Raw genomic sequence first — 19,165 nt, 5'->3', positions numbered from 1 at the left:
GAGAGCATGTTGGTACTTGCACTGGGCGGGACAGAGGATGTGGCGTGGAAGACACGGGGTGGGCGGTTAAACAGGACATTGAGCAGCTGCCCTGTTCTCTGAGCAGTCATGTCTAAGCCTTGAGCCCCACAGCCAAAGCCCATAGGAATCAAGGGAAAGTTTCCCCCCATCTCACTGAGCCTTGGCTCAGCCCCTAAATGAAGCCTAGGATCTGGGCCCCACGCTCCTATGCTCTAATCCCCAGACCCTGTGGCCTACAGAGACTGGACAATGGGCGCCTCCTGCTCTGGTGTTTGCTCTTGCAGGGTTGTGACCAACCCCCTTAACAGGCCCTGGGAAGATAAATGGCTCCCATTCGGAGGGCGGCGTACAGACACGTTTAGGCTGTTACACCCGGTGCACGGCTACAAAGGAAGGCAAACAGGCTCGGAGCTTGGCAGGCTCTGCTCCAGGGTGTGACGCTGCCATTCAAACCGAGGAGATCAGACCCCAGCCAGTCGGTGGGGGCTGGGCCTCTTGGAGCCACGGCCTGTTTCAGTCTCCATGCAGTTGTGATGGCAAAGCCCCAAACAGCTGTCGAACCCTCGTCTCCCTTGAGCCCTGCTGCTCAGTTGTTTGGCACAGCTGCTGCCCGTGCCGGCTGGCACCCTCAGCACCTGGCACCCTCAGCGCCTGGCTCTGCACTAGCTGGATTCTCCCTGGGCTTTGGGGCTGCTTTGTTCTTCCCAGCCGGGCTGGAAACGCTCACGGCTCCCTCTCCCCACGGCTGATCACTGACAGTCAGGTAGCGGCCTTCAACCTAGCGGCCTTAACCTTACTGGAGGCTGCTGCTGGCCATTTCAGCGGAGGCCAGGCCAGCCGCAGGACAGGAAGAATGACTCCAGGCTGGAGGCATGGGAACGCTGGGCACCACGCTGGCACCGAGGCTAATGACCTGACCTCAGTGTCTGACCCTGCGGCAGCCTGTGTGGGAGCTGAGCGCAGTGGGGCCGTATCCCCTTGGGCGCTCACAGTGCACCCAGATACCGCGTGGGGCAGCACCCCAGCTGGGGGCGTGCCCCATGTACCAGGTGGCTTAGGCAGCGACGAAACAGCTACTTTCTAACCCATTGCCGGCTCCAGTGCAGCCCTGGCATAAGCAGGGGCAGCTCCCCCTGAAGACAGTGTGGGTTACACCCGCTTGCAACAGGGCTCAACTTGGCCCCATGTGGGTTTTATTCATGCAAAAATCAAACTGTTTTGAGGCTAAAATCCCCGTTCGATTCTGGGCATTATTCATCCCTGAGCAGCGTCCTCCCCATCCCTGTTCTGAGCGCACTGCTGGGGCGTAACGAACAAGGAGTCCGGCTCCTGTGTCTCTTTCCAATGGAAGGGGGCTGTTCCCCCAAACGGGCCATTCCATCACGCCGCACAACACCGGCCTGTCACTCACTCCTTGACCTCCAGCATCGACGCAGCTAGGTGGCCGGAAGCCCCCGTAGTGTAGACAAGTCCATGGACCCTGCCCGGGTGGGTGCCCAGAGACGGCTGTGCCTGCAGAGCGGGGCACTCACTGCACCGGGGCAGTGCCGTACTGCAGGAGTGCATGGTAGGCACCTGGTAAGAATTTACACCAAACCTCCACAGACCCTGCCCCCCAAGAAGGTGCCCCACTCTCCCAGGCATGAGTCTTTCTCATGGTCTCCAGTGCTTAGTATTATTTATGTACAGTATTGGTATTGCGGTAGCACTAGGACCCCCTCTCGTGGATCAGGACCCCACGGTGCTAGGCGCTGTACACACATAGAACACAGACAGGCTCTGCCCCACAGAGTGGCCAATCTAAGTAAGCTGTCCCTGCCTCCCAAGGAGGGTCCAGAAATGGTACCAGGTACTGAAACTTCACAGGTAGAAGAATCATTCATTGCTCTTCCTCCTTCCCTGCCCTGGGTCACTGCCTGTCTCCTTCCTCCAGCCTGTTTGGACAGGCTGTCCTATAGCTTATACGATCTGCAGACTCCTGGACAGCTGAGGTGGGATGGGTATATGGTTCTAATGGGCTTCCTGTCCCCCTCCTGCCTTCCCTGCTAGGAGTCACAGCGTGAGGGTAACAAGCTTCCCAGGTCTCAGTCAGGTGCAGGGCCTGGCACCTCTTTTCATGGTGGCACGCCGCCCTGGCACCACTGCTGGCAGTGGCATATCGTAAGGAAAGCAATTCTACACGTGCATGCAAGGCGTGAGCTCGTCTGTACGGTGCATGCGAGGGCAGTGGGAGGATGCCGCTTCGGGCTAGGAACGGTATCGTTCTTGCTGGAGCCCTGCCACCTCTTTCCTGTAGTTTCGGGAACCCATCAGCCTGCTGCAGAAGGTGCAAAGTTCAGGAGCACGCCATGGTAACGGCTGTAACTCAGCGCGGAGGAGCCAGGCACTCAGCACTGAGCCACCCTCCAAGCTGGGTTTCCCTGCCCTCCACCACAGCAACCAGCATCAACCGCTCACTCAGCGCTGCCTGCCAGCGCCCCGCTCCAGCCGAAGGGAATGGGAATTGCAGGTGGTCAGCACCGCCCAGGGGTCCCTGCAGGATCGGGCCCTAACTACCCTTCTCTCTCCTCTGCCCTGATTTCAAGCTGCATTGCTCAGTTTCACTCCAGTTCTCCCCCCCCACCACACACACACTCCCTAGGAACCTGGTGCCGTGGCGTCGCTAGGGCTTCGGCCTCACCACAAGGCCCAGCTGAGAAATGCACCCCAAATACCCCGGATTTACCACCGCGGGGATGCTGGGAACTGTAGCTTGAGGGGGCTGCTGGGGCCTCACTCCCCCAGTGCCGGCTGGCAGCGCAGCGCTGAGTTCGGTTGAACGCGGTATAACACACACACACATACACACACACGTTCCTAAAATATTAGGCCAATTTGCTTAAAACCCTGCAACCAGCTCAACTAAAACCCAAACCTGCAAACGTGAATCACTGCGCTTGGGACAGGCTGCATCTTGCAATGACAGGCCACGTTGCCCCCAGCCCTTGCACGGTTGCACAAGGAGCCGTTGGTGCAAGGGTCTCATTGCCAGCACTCTGCTCCCAGCTAGCAGCACCCTGGCTCTCTGCCAGGCGGGTGGGACATGAAACAGCCCCAAGACCTGACTGGCTCTCTCCTGTACCAGGCTGTGCAGCAACGTCGCCTACATCCTGGGCACCATCGCCGAGAAGGAGAGCGGGGCGGCACGCCTGGTGGCACTGGCAGGCTCGGGCTCCAAGGGGCTCCTGGATAGCCTGAGCGCCATGCTGACCTGGGACGACCCAGAGGCTGTGATGAATGCGGCAGGTACCCTGGGCTCCCTGGTAAGGAACGCTCTTTCCCTAGGCAGTAGGCTGGATCCCAGAGCGCTCCAAGGTTTGTGTAGGTGGAATCCCTCCTTGGAGTGTCCTATTGCATAAGGCTCCCATCCATTAGCAAGCCCATGCCAAGCCCATTCAGGGATTCAGCTGGCTGGCAGCCCCTCCTTCCAGACCTATGCCAGCCTCCGGGACATGGGCTGCACCAGCCTGCAGGGCACAGGGCTGGCTTTTGCAACCCCACCACTGGCTCGTAGAGCAGCCTGAGCGCCAGGGTGCATTGAGCTTGTGGCCTCAGACAACGCAGGGGCAGCACCTCAGCACGGGAGAGCCCTGGGGCAGTCCTACAGCCTGGTGCACAGGATTCACGTCCCTCCTGCTTTCACAATACCCAGCTCTTACCTTGCACTTCTCATCTGTAGAGCTCAAAGTGCTTTACACAGGACGTCAGGATCATTCTCCCGCATTGTACATGAGGGGAAACTGAGGCACGGATCAAGAAAGTGACTTGCCTGAGGTCACAGTTTGCATCAGAGTTGGGACTAGAACCCAGGTCACCCAAGTCCTAGCCTAGTGCTGTATCCAGTAGGCTATGACAGCTGCAGCAGGGAAGGGGAGGCTGTGCCCCAGATAACCTCTCCCCCTCCTGAGTGCACACACCCTGACCTTCCATTTGTGGCTATCAGGTATTTCCCCGATTCCCATCTTTTCACCCATTTTTCCCCCAAGGCGGAAACAGGTCCCAGCCGGCGATGGCTGCTCCAAGCCCCGAAAGCTGATGAGATTATTGAGAAGCTCACGGCGCTGCTGGGCTCGGCTGACGAAGGCACGGCAAGCAACGCTGCCCTAGTGCTGGCCCGAATCACTGGCTCCCAGGAGGGCTGCGTGAAACTGCTGGGCCACCCCCACTCCCAGCACCTCCTGAGACAGCTGATCACTTCCCTGACGGCAGAGGAAGCAGGTGGGTTGGGATGAGCCAGGGGTCTGTGCCTGGGGTGGAGATAGCGAGGGCTCACGGGGGACCGGAAAGGAGGTGGAGAAAGGCTCAGTGAGAACATCAGATTGTATGGATGGGCCAAAGCAGGGGAGTGTCATGGAGGAAATGGGACAATCTACAGACAAGGAGAAGATCTCTCATTCTCTCTGTCACCATCTGTCCATAGAACTATCTGAGGGTCTGTCTGTCTTGGGGATCTGCCTGGCTGAGATACAGTTTTTCAGAATAGGTTTTAAAGGCTCCAATTCCTCAAAACCCCCAAGACAGCCACAAACCAGATGTCTGAGCTGCTCATTCCAGGCTCAGGCGCACCCCTCTCTGCCAGGGTTGGTCCCTGCCCATGCAAAAGCAGAAAGCAGTTGCCCCATGGCAACATTTTCCCATCTCGGGTCCAGGGATTTGTAAGGGGAGGAGTGAGAAGTGGCTGGGGCTGGAGGAGCAGCGGGTCCACCCTGCACCTGACTGAGACCTGGGCAGGAAGTTCCAGAGCCTAGGAAGTGTCTTCGGGAGCAGACCTAGTTGGTCGCCCTGCCCCTGACAGCAGTGTTTGGTCCACGCTGAAGAGGAAAGTGGTAAAATCCCCCTAATACAGCAACCCCCGTAATGTGGGGGCCTTTGTCTGTTAGCACCCCCTTGTGGTGAGAGAGGGCACTACATCAGTCTAGCTTTGTCCCTGTCACCACCCCTAATTTGGTGTTTGGCAAGTCCTTGTTATGACTTGGTCAGGTCCTCAGTAGTCTCTGTCCCCTTCAAGATGACAGGGAGTCAGAAGTTCCTTGGTTCTAGCAGGGCTAATCAGTCCAAGGTCTCCTAGGTTTAAGACCTTCTCCTCCAAAAGCCCCTGGCTGGAGTAGGTAGGGGAACCCAGGTCCAGCCACTCCACTGGGTTCCTGCTCAGGGCCTGTGTTTGGAATAGCCAAACCCATCCTGCTCACCCCCTTGCTGCTCCCGGAGCTAACTCCCACCTCTCCTCCTCTGTGGGCTTCCCCAGCCTCTTGTCTGACCTCTTTGGAGCTTGGGTTTGTCTGGCAGCTTCTCACCTGCGGAGCACTCCTCTCTCTGCATTCTCCCTGCAGCCCTTTTATCCTCATAGCGGCCATGGGGCAGCCAATCCGCTCTGTCAGGCAGTTACTCCAATTCCCTTTGGCCACTGAACCAGCATGGGGTGTATAGACCTCAGGACACGCCCCCAACTTCCTAAGATGTACTGCAGGAAATCCCTTCCTGACCCTGCCTGACAATCAGCTGGTGTCCTGAAGCATGAGGATTGAGAGTCCTGGTTGATTTTGTCCTATCTAGAGTTGCTGAAGATTCCATCCTTAGTCCTATAAGTGTCTGACCCTCATGGGACTCTCTGGTGCAGTAATATCCTGCAGCAGCCAGTTCCACTGGGCCATTTTACGCTGCGTTGTTGAAAAACATTTTCTCATCTGCATGTTGAATATGCCTCATTCTCCATCCTGGGCTTTGGCTGGAGGGCTGGTGATTGTGAAATGGGTCCTGGGAGGTCTAACGTGGTAGAAAATGGAGAAATATGCCCCTCCAGAGAGACAAAGCTGCGGTCAGCTGGCTCAGTGGGAGAGTGCAGTTTTGATCAGGGTGTGAATTTTAACCACACAAAGGAGCTTTTAGGATTATTCTCCTAGTGAACGGGCAGGTCCCCAAGCCCTTTTCCTAAACACGACACACACGCAATAGGGGATTGTCCTAAACTTCAGCCCCCCTCCCTGGAGTTTGCCTCTATTCTTAAGTATATCAACCCTCTAGGAAGGGCTGTACTAACAAACAGAGAACCTCAGACCAAGCTTCTTCCTGGTGTTTGTAGAGTTAATGAGACTGACCTGCTCTGGCTGCCAGGGTGAGTCAGCAGCACAGCTCTGCACCTTCATGCAGGCTTCTACAGCCTGAAAAATGGCCGCACCCCCGTCATGAGTGGCATAAGCAGTCAGTTCTCCACCAGGCAACCTGTAGGGGACCCCCAACCATGCAGAGCAGAACTGTCCAGCCCCCATCCTTCACATCCCCTCTGTCTTTCCTTCCTGTGTCCCCATCCCCCCCCCACCGCGATCCTGGGTGCCGCATGAGAGCCCAGCACTTCTGACCAAACTTCTGAGTTTCTTCCTATTGGGATTCCAGGCTGCAGCATGAACGCTGCCTTCACGCTGGGGCGCCTGTGTGACACGGACCTCGGCCTGCAGCAGCTCTTTGCCCTCCCTGAAGTCTCCAGCATGGTAAGAGGAGAGGCAGGTGAGGGGGCAAGCCCGGGGGGCTAGAACTGCTCCCCCAGCATCGGGGGGGGGGATTGTCCAGAATGCAGTGGGGCCAGGAGCAGGCCACAAGCCCTATCACAAGTCCTGTCCATGGTAGAAACAACGCAGAGATGCCACCACAGACCAAGTGGCATGATTGACACCTGTTCGTCACATCTATAGCAGCCACCTCTGCTGTTCGCAGCACTGGCCCAGGATCTCACAGGGAAGAGCAGGACCTAGGGTTGCCAGGCGTCCAGTTTTCAACTGGAACATCCGGTCAAAAAGGGACCCTGGTGGTGCCGTTCGGCTGTTAAAAGTCTGGTTGGCAGCACAGCGGGGGCCCAGGGCCCAGGGCCAAGGCAGGCTCCCTGCCTGCCCTAGGTCTGAGCGGCTCCCAGAACTGGCCGCCAGGTCCTTGCAGCCCCTAGGCGCATGGGCGGCCAGGGAGACTCCACGTACTGCCCCTGCCCCTAGTGCCAGCTCCAAGCTCTCACTGGCCAGGAACTGTGACCAATGGGAGCTGTGGGGGCGGCACCTGTGGGCATGAGGGCAGCACACAGAGCCTCCCTGGTCGCCCATGGGGCTGCAGGGACCTGGCTGCTACTTCCTGGGAGCCGCGGTAAGCGCCACCGGGACCCCGCTCCCTAAACTCTGTCCCAGCCCAGAGTCCCCTCCCGCACCTCAACCGCCTGCCAGAGCCCACACCCTGCAGCCCACCACACCCCAACCTCCTGCCCCAGCACAGAACCCCCTCCTGCACCCCAAACCCCTCATCCCTGGCCCCACCCCAGAGCCTACACCCCCAGCCGGAGCCCTCATCCCCACCTCCCGCACCCCAACCCTCTGCCCCAGCCCAGTGAAAGTGAGTGAGGATGAGGGAGAGCGAGCGATGGAGGGAAGAGGGATGGAGCGAGCAGGGATGGGGCCTCAGAGAAGGGGTGGATGAAGGGGCGGGGCCTCGACGAAGGGGCGGTGCCGGGGTGTTTAGTTTTATGCGATTAGAAAGTTGGCAACCCTAGCAGCAGCAGGGGGTGGACTTGGAGTCCAGGGATCCTCCCCTCTGCAGCCCTTCAGTGCGGCTCCTTACATCAACCAGAGGGAGAGTAACAGGGCATTCTGTGTCCCTCCCAAATCCACAGCCCCAGCTCTGCCCCAGACGTGGCTCCCCCAGCCACACCAGGCTGGTCTGCAGCCAGTATAGCAATAGCCCCTGCTCATCCCTAGGGCCCTTCCCTGGAGGAGTTCGGAGCACTTCACAGGCATTCATTAGCCCCACCGCTCCTGGTGAGGTGGGGCAGTAGCATTAGCCCCGTTTTACAGCTGGGGAAACTGAGGCACAGAGCAGGGGAGTGCTGCACCCAAGGTCACCCAGAGAGTCAGGGGCCGAGCTCAGGACACCCAGCCCCTGTTCTAACCACTGGACAACTCGGCCTGTACAACACATGCTCTGAAAAGAGGATAGTTTCCAAGAAGAAGATTTGGGAGTTTCCCCAGCGGCTCTGTGTGGGGCGTTTCCAGCTCACACACTGTGACGAACTGGGCCTGTTCTCACTGTGGTCTGTGAATGCTGACAGGGGAGTGTGGCTGGAATAGTCTGCATTGGAGGATGGGAGACAGCCCGAGGGCGCATACCTGAGTGTGTAACACGAATACCCAGGAAGGGGTTGAAGGCCAGGTGACTCCTTAGCCCGGGAAACTGAACAAAGGCTGTGGGAGGGGTCGCTGAAGCCAGAGTGTGGGAAGCAGGCTGGAGAGATGGCTGGGAGGCAGAGATGGCTCTGACCTCCCAAGGGGGGCTGGGCTGGGATGCCTTGGGCCCCCAAGATGGACCTAACTGAGGGGGTCCCTGTTGTCTGTGCCTGCAAGACCTGTCTTGGACTGTATTCCTGTCATCCAAATAAACCTTCTGCTTTACTGGCTGGCTGAGAGTCGCAGTGAATCGCAGGAAGCCGGGGGTGCAGGGCCCTGAGTTCCCCAATACTCCGGGACACACACATTCAGCGGGGACGGCGCGGGTGCCACTTATCCTGACACTACGGGCACAGGCCCGGTGTCCGTGCTGTGGCCCTTGTCCTGTGAGAGCGGCACGCAGAGCGGTTACAGGTTCCTGCCTCCAGGGCACAGCACAGAGGACTGGGAATGGGAGCCTCTCCCCTCTAAACTGCTGGGAAGCACCCAGGTCAGTAGTGGTTCCCATCATGCCGTTGTCCCTTTGCCATGCGTTGGGTGGGAGGAAGTGGAGAGGTGTCTCCACCCCCAAAACTGCTGAGGAAACCGGCTACACTGGCTGGCAGTCTCTGGCTGGACTGCGTGGGGCTAGCTAGTGCCCCCCTTTCGGCCCCGGTCAGGTTGGGCACAGCAGCAGAGAGCCGGGGGGTAGGTTGCCCTGCAGCTGCCCATGCTGTGCCTGCTCTGGGCACAAACAGACAGCACCTTTCCCCAACGCTCGTTTTCAGTGGCAGCCTGGGTTTGCTCTGGGCACTGCTCCACCCTGGCCCAGCCCAGCCCCCCGGGCACATTAGGAGACGACAAGGCAGCCAGCAATGGCGTGGCACAGCATCAAGCTGTGCTCACGCTGTCCATCTGGACAACCACTGGGAACCCAACAGAGGCACAGCCATGGGAGGAGGCTGGCGCTGCCCCCAGCGGCTGCTGCCCGAGGACCAGGCACTAGGTGAGGTGTTTCCTTTTCAGATCCATGCCCTGGTGTCCATGATGGCCAGCGCGGAGGCAGGAGGGAGCCGGAACGCCTGCTTTGCTCTCAGCTGCCTGGCTGCCAACAAGGAGGGGCATGACCACGTGCTGCAGAGCCCTGCCTTCCCCCGGGCTCTGGATACGCTGTGCCGCCTGCTTCGCGCCAAGGAGCAGGAGTCCTCCTGGTTTGCTGCCATGTGGGTGACGCTTCCCCCACACTGTAAGGGGTGCCTGGGAGAGCAAGGTGGAGGGACGTCTGAATCTTCACGTAGAAACGGCAGGGGCAGTACAGAGCGGTGGCACAGAGCTCACAACAGGGCACCAGGAGTGCCTGGCACAGAGCTCACAACAGGGCACTGGGAGTGCCTGGCACAGAGCTCACAACAGGCACCGGGAGTGCCAGGCACAGAGCTCACAACAGGGCACTGGGAGTGCCTGGCACAGAGCTCACAACAGGGCATGGGGAGTGCCTGGCACAGAGCTCACAACAGGGCACGGGGAGTGCCTGACACAGAGCTCACAACAGGGCACGGGGAGTGCCAGGCACAGAGCTCACACACAACAGCCAGTGGGAGCCCATGACACAGGACTCACACAGCAAGCTCATGGGAGCTGATTTCAGTGCACCCCGGTCCAGGCATTTGAGAGGCTGGAATCCGGCTGGTGGATGAGAGCATCACTCAGCCCTCACTTACCCCTCTTCTGTGAGCCCCCACTGGAGCCTGCAGCGCCTCCCTGAGTGACCCGTGGGCACAGGGCGAACGGTCCTTCTCCACTGCACAGTTGCGTTCTGGTTTATCCTTTGGCTCGGCCCATAGCTGAGCCTTCTCTCTTCGCTTACCCCCTGATCTATGGGGCCGGCCCCCACCCCCCGCTGGACACGACCCATAACAGCTGCCATTCATGTTTTCTAGGACCCTGCGTGTGCTCGCCAGCCAGCCCAAGGGGGTGATGACACTAAGAGAACACCCAGAGCTGGAACCCCTCCTGCAGGTACGCTGTCACCATGCGACGGGGGCAGCGGCTCAGGCCGGGCCACATTCTGATCGCAGCGATACTGGGGTAAAATCAAGAGCACCAGTTTCAGATCTCACCGCTGTCACAAGATTGATTTGGCTGGAGTTACTCCAGATTTACACCGGGGAAACAGAGATAAGAATCCAGCCTCTGGAGTCACTTCAGATTTACACCAAGATCAGAATCTGTCACAGTGTATCATCAAACAATATGAATCCCTTGTTTTCCAGAGGATCCCGAATGTGCTAGGTGCTGTCCAAACACAAACGATCCTGCCCCTCCCCCATGCTAGCCGACAGCCCCCTTGAACTCCCCTCCGAGCTCTATTCCTTCAGTCAAGTCAGGAAGTTTGGGGGTTGAGGGGGAGGGAGGGGACTGGTCAAACATTTTCCGTCAAAACTCTTTTTTGACCGAAAATGGGGTTTTCGACTAAACAAAATTGTCTCGTAAGAAGTGGCTCCTTTTCCTGCAGAATTCTTGCTTGATTTTTTTATCAAGAAACCTAAAATATTTTTATTTGGAAACACTGTCACAAGGCCTCGTGGGAACTGTAGTTCAGTTACCTCACATTGCTATTCTCCTCAATGGGCTGGGCTCCCTGCCTGCACTGCACTGCATCTCCCATGATGCACCTCAGCAAGGGACTCCCGTAATGTATCACCCCCGTTCCAAGTAGGGGACCTTGTTGCATCATGGGAGATGTAGTCCGATCAATGAGCTCAGCCTGTAGAGGAGAATGGAAGCATGAGGCTCCTGAAGTACAACTCCCATGAGGCAATGCTGCATCATTTCCAAATCAAAATATTTTGATATTGAAATTTCTGCTTGAAAAAAAAAATTTCTATGGAAACCCCCATTTTGTGTCCAGCTCTACTTGTGCGTTACTGTCCACACTGGTGCAAGGTACTGCCCGCATCAGTGAAGACAGCGTTTTCTCCCCACAGGAAGTGGCTGCCTCAGAGACAGTAGGAGAAGAGCTGCTAGAGGAAGTGACCGGCACCCTGGCCAAGCTCCGGCGCCTCCCGAAACCCCCACCCCCGGAAGCCAAAGTTCTGGATTCTGGTTCCATCCAGGTGGCCTGGGAAAGTTTCAGGCCTCAGAGCAGCCTTGAGGTCAATTACAGGTGCTAGCATGAGAGTCCAGTATCCTCTAGGAATGCACTGAGCAGAGCGGGATGACTTTGACCTTGGGTGCAGAGATATAAAGTGTAATGGGAAGGAGGGGAACCGCCTGGCTCACCATGACCTTAGGGCTATCCTCTACCCACCCCCTAGAGACGAGTTCTGTTGTCGGGTGTGGCTCTGTAGATCTAGAGTAACAATTCTCCTGGATCTATGGGCTTGATTTGGAGCTTCCATTGGGTTTACACTAGTAAGACTTCAATGGAGTGATGCTTGGTGTGATTTGTTCCCCCCCTTTAAGAAGTGGGAGGGAGTGGAAGGGGCAGAGGCGGGGCTAGGGCAGGACGGGAGCGGGGCTAGGGCGGGGCTCCTCCCGTCCTCTTTTTTGATTGTTGAAATATGGTAACCCTACTTAAGCCTCCTCTAGGGCACACAGGCAGGGCCACCCCCAACTGCTGAATGACGCAGACACTGAGATCAGCTCTGGGAAGAATCAGCTTAAGGGACTTGCCCCAGCACTCAGGTGCCCACCTCCCTTGGAGTGCAAACCCAAAGGTATATTATGAAATCCGCCTCCTCCCTCAATGTGGAGGAAGGTATGCACGGCCTCTTACCCGCCCCCCCAATTATGAATTGAACAAACTAGGTTTCAGAATAAACAAAAAAACAAGTTTTTTAACTAGAAAGAGTAGATTTTAAGTGAGTATAAGAGATAACAAACAGAACAAAGCAGATTACTAAGCAAATAAATTAAAACACACAAACTAAGCTTGATTCACTAAAAAAACAGGTTACAGAATGTAATTTCTCCCCCTAAATGTTGAATTAGGCAGGATGCAGAGTTTCTGTAACTCAGAGTTCCAGTTATTTCTTCTTATAGACTGGACTCTGTCTCAGTCTGGACTCTCCCTGTCTTTCCCTTCAAGTTAGTTCCTTTGTTCCTCCAGATACTTTCCTCAGTCCTCCTTCTTGGGTAGGCGATGGAAGAGAGTCTCCTTTGCCTTCCCTTTACATACGGTGGGAATCCTTTGTTTCCCAAACTTCACCCCCCCTTCCCTTTTAGTGGAAAGTTACAAGAAATCCAGGATAATGTTTAGTATCAGGTAACAAGACCACCTGACCTAGTAGTGTCACAGTTACTTCCCAGGACACCTCCCAACAGGGAGAGAGATTAGTATCTTCAGTTTTGTTGTTTCTTCCTGATGGCTCATCAAATCTGATGGCCAGTCGTCTGGTGGGTGTCTTCCTAATACACACCCACTTGTAATTGTTACATAGTCCATATTCCTAACTTTAGATACAGAAATGAGACATGCATACAAATTGGATAATTACATTCAGTAAATCATAACCTTTCCAATGATCCCTTACATGAGCCATCTCACCTGAAGTATATCTCAGTTATGTCATAGCCATATCATAAGCATATTTTCACAAAGACTACGGAGTGTAATGCACACTTGGGTTATGCAACTGCAAGCGGAATCTAACTCCGTGGTCTCCAGTGGGGTGCCGGGTGGGGGGAAGTTGTACCACTTTGCCTCCTGCACTAGTTTTACAACCCATTTACACTGAACGCCTGGTTCTCCTCTCAGTGACCTCAGCAGTTACTCCTGATTTACACCCATGCCAGTCAGACCAGAACCATGCCCCTGCCGTGTCACTGTCCACTCCCGTTTCCATCCTTGCTTGTGATGTGGCCCACCGCCATATAGGATTGACCCTTTACGCCAGATTTGGCTCTCGGTCACACTGGGGTAAATCCAGAGTAACTCTCTGAAGGCCATGGAGCTACCCCTGACCAGTGGGGCTGAGAGCAGAATCTGGCCCTCTGTCCGCAGGCCTAGCATGTCTTTGGGTCTAGTCTTGGCTGACCTGAGAAGACACCACATTCTCTTCTGCTGAGTGGTTCTGTTATCTCCCGCTGTGTCTGCAGGCTCTACGAGGGGGGCGCCCTGCTGTACCGAGGGCCAGCGCTCAGCTATGCCTTCGCGGGCAGCGGGCCATGCCAGGAATACTGCTTTCAGCTCTGCCTTGAGGCCAGGGGCGACCGGGGGCCATGCAGCGATGTTACGGTGCTGCCCAGAGAAGAGCCGGTGCCCAGTTGCCCCTTGGACTTCCGTGTGACAGCTCGCATGGCCACCCAGTTAAAAGTGAGCTGGGCCCCTCCGGCTGAGCCCAGCGGCCCCATCAAACACTACACAGTGTATAGGGAGGAGACCCTGGTGGGCTCCACCCCAGAACTCAGCTGTGTTGTGGGTGGCTTGGCCCCTGCCGCGAGCTACCGGCTCAGCGTCTGCGCATGCACCAGCAAAGCCCAGGGAGAGAAGGCCACCCTGCTCACCAAGACCATGTCCCTGAGGGGCCATGCCCCGGAGAGGTTAACCCTCGTAGTGCTGGGGCGCAGCGAGATCTTTGTGACGTGGGATGTGCCCAAAGCGCCCCTGGGACGCTTCTTTAACTATGAGCTGTGCCTGAACGGGGAAGTGGTATACCTGGGCACAGCGCGCTCCTACATGGCCCGCCGGCTCAGGGCCAACACGGCCTACACCTGCACCGTCAGCGCCCTCACCAGTGCGGGACGCTGCGTCAGCCAGCCAGTCACCAAACGCACGCCCAGGGATGAGTACAGCGATCTCAGCAGGTGAGATCTCGCTCTCACAGCCACATGGTGCCCCTGGGGCAGGCCCCCGTTGTCCCCAACACCACCACCTCGAAAACATCCCTCCCTTGGCCAGACCCACCACCACCCTGGTGCCCTTTTACCTCTCTTGGCATAGCCACCACCACCACCTCCACACCCCTCTACCCTACTCAGCACTACCACTATGACACTGCCCCTGCCTGTGTCCAGACCTGGCCCTACCCCGGCCATGTTCACCGCAGCCTCCACAGTGACACCCCCATCACACTGTGCCACCCCCTTTGTGCCACTCCCGCTGCCCTCTTTTCTATACCCAAATGTGGCTTGCTTGCCAGCCAAGCTGAGCCCACACCTTTCCAGAGCTTGGTCTAGACTGGAGCTAGGTTCTCCAGCACCGTTCCCTGAGCCTGGATTTAAAGCAGTTCTTGTGTGTTGCCTGCTCCCCTAGGTGCCATTACCCCTCCCCAGGGAGCGGGCAGCCTGCCACAGCTTCAGCACCCAGCGAGACTCCAGAAATCCCTCAGGAGCCAGGAAGGGGCAGAGGCAACGCAGGGGAGTCGCTCAAACCTTCCCCTGCCAGGACGCCGAGAGCCCCTCTCCTGCTGAGCAGAAGGGCCAGTAAATGCTGGGAGATCAAGACCAGCGCGAACCCCGCTGCCACGCCCAGGTACGGCTCGGTGGTGAGCAGCTGCTGCAGGCGCTCTGGCTGGGATCTCTTCCATGGGGACCTGCAGGTGGGAACCGGGGGAGGAGATGGGGCAGATGAGAGACATGAGGGGATCCCGTCACCCCTGCGCACTGCCGAGGGCACAGACCACGGGACCCTGCTGCCAGTTCCAGGCATGGCTGGAGGATCACCCCCCATGCCATGGCTGGAGGGCAGAGCGTCAGCACCTGTGCCCCCTTCGCTCTCCCCCACATGCCCCTGGGGTTAGATCGCTGTCCCCGTCCCACCTGAGGTGGTTCTACAGCCTGGCGCTAAGAGAGCTGCTGTTCTTCCTCCCCCAGGAGAGAGCCTGCTCTGTCCTGCTCCAGACAGCCAAGCCAGGCAACGCGAGCTGCCAGCCCTGCCAAGGTGAGTACGGGCAGCACCCTCCCCTCACCCACACACACAGTGGGAACAGGTCAGGCCAGGAACCTGAGACCCCACAGGCCTGATGCAACATTGGAAGCAGCAGGGGTGGGGGCTTGGCTCAGGTGCCCAATGGGGAAGGGGAGCAGCTGGTGTCTGATACTTCTTCATTAACCATCCCCGGGGTTCTGCTCCGCTCTCCAAAGCCCTGGTCCCTGCGACCCAGGGCCCGTTCAGGGACATGCCCAGCCAGGAAGGCCAGCTCGGCACAGAGACGAGAGTCCTGGGGCAGCTCGGCTTCTTGTCATGGGGGGACATTCTGGCCAGTGGCCAGAGGCCTTGCTAAGAGACACGAACACACGGGCCATGCAGGATTTGGGTCCCAGGGAAATCAGGGCATGCTCAGCCCCTGAGGCGAGACGCCGCTCTCCCCCGATGCCTCCGGTGACTGCTGTGGGGTCACTGCCGAATCCCCAAGTGCCAGGGAGCGGAGTGAGACCTTTCCTAGTGCCGGTGTGTAAACAGGGTGAACAGCGATGCACCACTCGATGCACCAACCCCTCCCTTGTGCCTCCCTTCTCACCAGGCTGCCCCACTTCCCAGGCAGCGGGCGCCTGATGCAAAGAGCCTCCCGAGGCAAACTGCACTTCGGCCCAGCGGGGAGAACAGCTCAGCCAAACCTGGGACGCCGAGCAAAACGCTCTTCCCAGAGGTACCAGCAATATCTGTGCAGGTGTGTGTGTGTGCGTGCATGCAACCCTCTGTGTGTATCCCTGTGCACCAGTGGGCGTCCGCATGCATCGCTGTGCGTGTGTTTGTGTGTGTGCTCTTCTCTGTGCATGCATGCAGGGGTGGACTGCCTTGCCCCTTTTCCAACCCAAGCAGCTGGTCAGTGTGTGGGGGCTGGGGCTGTTCCTGGGGAGCTGAAATTGGTGCCAGGCGGGTATTTCTCTGATGAACGGTGACGAAGAAGGCACAAGGCCCTGCTTCTCCAGACACAGGAGGATCCCAGAACAAAAGGAGCAGGTTCTTAGCAGCGTCTTTAGCCACCAGACCCTAACGCGCTCGCTCGCTCTCTCTCTCTCCTTGTCACCCTGTGCTTACCAGCTGCTGCTTGGTCTTTGCCTCTGCCCCTCTCTCTGTTCTGCCTCTTCTCAGTTTCCGGGTGTTCGGCCTTCCCTCACACAAACACCCCCACCCCTCACTCAGCCAGACTCCTGGGCAGGGGCACATCCTGTTCTCTTAGGTGGGGGGGCTTCTGGTCAGCTCAGCCTGAGTTATGTTAAGTGACGGGTGCGTCACCCCCAGTCTCCGAGAGGTTGGTGCTCGATATAGTCACCAGGACCTCTCAGTGTAACACTGCATACATGTGCTTGCGTGTGCATCCCGGTGCGTGTGTGTGTACAATGTGTGTATACAGGTGAGTGGTCTGCATGCATGTGGGTGTATCCCTCTGTGTGTGTGTGTGTATATAGGAGAGTGGTGTGCATCCCTGTGCGTGTGTGCGTGTGTGTGTACAATGTGTGTATACAGGCTAGTGGTGTGCATGTGGGTGTATCCCTGTGCGTGTGTGAACAATGTGTGTGTACAGGTGAGTGGTGTGCATGCATGTGGGCGTATCCTGGTGCGTGTGTGGGTGCGTGTGTGGATGCGTGTGTGTACAATGTGTGTATACAGGTGAGTGGTGTGCATGTGGGTGTATCCCTGTGCGTGTGTGTACAATGTGTGTGTACAGGCGAGTGGTGTGCACATCCCTGTGCATATCTGAATGCCAGTGTCTGCAGGTGGCCTAGGGAAAAGCCACAAGAGCACTAGTGACATTCGCTGACAGCTAGTGGCACAGAACTAACATTGCCATGCAGGGAGGGCCTGGAGTTCAGTGCCTCCCTCCCCTGGGAAATGGGCTGCGGCGTCCCAGGCTGCTGTAGTTGTTGACGCTGGGTCCTGAGCGAGCCCAGCCCGGAGGGACAGAGGGGGAGCCGTGCACATTACAAATGAAGGGCAGCCCGCTGTGAGAGGTCGGTCAGCCACACCTGTGCCATGCGGGGGAGGGCTCATATGGAATCACAGGCGGCAAAAAATTCTCTGCAGCCCGCAGGGGGCCAACAGGCCCTGCCCCAGCTACTCCCAGCACCCCCCGGGCACCACACCAGGGCAGGAGGTAAAACCCCTTTCAGATACCCCCCCACAGGGCCTTCCTGGTGTCTCCTTCTTGTCTCTCAAACAGCTGGCAACAGTCCTCCCACTCGGGCACCCAGCTTGGCAGAGCTCACCCGGTCCGAGTGCTGTGCCCGTGTCCCTTCAGCTCAGCCGTGACCTAGAGCGGAGGAAACCCAGGCAGGCAGCCTCAGGCCAGCAGGGGCCGGGCTACGGGCACCCCCCTGTCCTGGAGAGCTTGGGGCAGGAGCAGCTCAGGGCTCCACTGGGGAGCCAACTGCTCCGGGGGCTGCAGAGGCCAAAGCCACAAACAAGGTGAGTGCCCTCCACGGCGAGCGGCTTCCCCCTGCCCCTGCACTCCTTCGGCGGGCAGCTCCCTGGCCTGCAGGGGAGCCAGCGCCACACAGCATGGGGGGAACGGGGTGGGGGGCAGGGAGGCCGCTAGGAACCGAGGGCGAGGTTGTGCTCAGCCTTAGGCATGCAATAAAGTTTTGCACTCCTGCCCCGGAGCCAGTCCCAGTCCCACTGGGAGTGTGACACGGCTCCACGCTAGCGTCCCCTGCTTGGGCAGGGAGATCACAGCCACGGCCTGCCCCACCGGGCCCCCTGCACGCCCTGCAGCGGAGCTGACGCAGCGCTCGACATGTGACTGCAGCATGGCGTTCCCAGCCCCTGGCTCAGTCAACAGGAGCCCCCCCCACGGCAGCACAGGCCTCTTGATTGCCCCCAGCGTGGGCCCAGCTGTGGAGCTGGCTCCAATGCCAAGGGCTCGCTCTTTGGAGTGGTGGGTGGGGCTGGGTGCTGGGCAAACCAAGCCAGCCGAGTCCTCCAGAGAAACTCATGCACTCGCTGGCCTGTTAACGCCTGGGCACTGCCTGCAAATCAGACCACACAAAGGCCTTGAACTGGTGCCCTGAGGTGCAAGGCTCTGCCCGCTGCCCCCAGCCCTGAGCTAATGGCACTGTGACACTTCACACCAGCTGCGGCTCTGCCCCAAAGCGGCTAGCAGAATGACCATGGCTTTGCTGTGTCTGCTCTCGTCCCTAAGCAGGACTGGCCGGGGTTGTAGCCGGCTCCTGCCAGCCAAGACAACTGTGCCCCTGGGTGTATCTCACAAGGGAAACGCCAGCCTCCACCCTGCAGTGGTACCCACGAGAGCTCTCTGCCCACGGCGGCGGGATGGCTGCGGGAACGGAGCCGGGTTTAACGCTGAACAGACCAGGGAAGACGTAGCCTCGGGGAGAGGCCACCCCCGCCTGCCGCTGCTCTGCCTTTCAGATTGGCTGGCAGGGCTTAGCCGGCGGGCCCCACAGCATGGCAGCTGCCAGGGGCTGAGCGTATTGGAGCGGGAGAGGACCTGGAGGGCTCTGATGTCCAGATTCCCTGCAGGCCCCCGAAGCTTCCCGACTAACCCCCTCCCTGCGATGATCAGGAGGCCCTCTGGCCAGACACCCCAGGGGATGCTCCTCGGAGACCATCTGCTCACCCAAGCCCGTGGTAAGTGGTGACTCTCGGGAGGTGCTCCCCTGTGCAGCTAGACCCCGGGAACACTCCGTTGTACGGCACACCTGGCACTGCCGAGCAGTCTCCGAGCCCGGGGATCTGTCAGGCCCCAGTCTGTGCCAAGAGGGATCTCTCCTGTCTCCTCTCCTTGCCGGGGGTGTGACAATGCGGTTCTGGCAGAACCCAACTGAGAGTGCCAACTCAGGACAAATTGCTCAAATAGGGCAGTTACAGCCCAAGGCCGGGGTTTTTCCACCTCTAAGGCAAACCAAACCAGCCAGATTAAGACTTCGGTCTCACCCCACTGGCTAACCGCAAGTCTCACAAGCAATCTCCTTAGACACCCCAGTTTCCCAGTATTACCACCAGTGCCACACGTTATGGGGACAAA

At 58.2% G+C, this 19,165-nt stretch overlaps 1 protein-coding gene across 4 annotated transcripts in view; it reads left to right on the top strand.

The window, feature by feature from the left end:
* The window catches only part of LOC128825067 (uncharacterized), a 30,275-nt gene that overhangs the window by 1,774 nt on the left and 9,336 nt on the right, over positions 1-19,165 (top strand). For 2 of the 4 annotated variants that reach the window (XM_054007105.1, XM_054007103.1), the window contains exons 2-13: positions 3,146-3,323; positions 4,047-4,278; positions 6,451-6,545; positions 9,261-9,457; positions 10,175-10,253; positions 11,222-11,400; positions 13,335-14,042; positions 14,491-14,709; positions 15,051-15,117; positions 15,701-15,847; positions 17,342-17,586; positions 18,320-18,768. In XM_054007105.1, the coding sequence (XP_053863080.1) occupies positions 3,146-3,323; positions 4,047-4,278; positions 6,451-6,545; positions 9,261-9,457; positions 10,175-10,253; positions 11,222-11,400; positions 13,335-14,042; positions 14,491-14,709; positions 15,051-15,117; positions 15,701-15,847; positions 17,342-17,586; positions 18,320-18,768 (2,795 nt within the window). The remainder of the gene's footprint in view (positions 1-3,145; positions 3,324-4,046; positions 4,279-6,450; positions 6,546-9,260; positions 9,458-10,174; positions 10,254-11,221; positions 11,401-13,334; positions 14,043-14,490; positions 14,710-15,050; positions 15,118-15,700; positions 15,848-17,341; positions 17,587-18,319; positions 18,769-19,165) is intronic. The other 2 variants (XM_054007106.1, XM_054007104.1) reach the window with 2 other exon arrangements.

Source organism: Malaclemys terrapin, chromosome 17 (assembly GCF_027887155.1).
Source record: "Malaclemys terrapin pileata isolate rMalTer1 chromosome 17, rMalTer1.hap1, whole genome shotgun sequence".
NCBI classification, from domain to species: Eukaryota; Metazoa; Chordata; order Testudines; family Emydidae; genus Malaclemys; species Malaclemys terrapin.
Note: the sequence above shows the minus strand (reverse complement) of the source record. Positions and strands in the feature narration are given on the sequence as shown.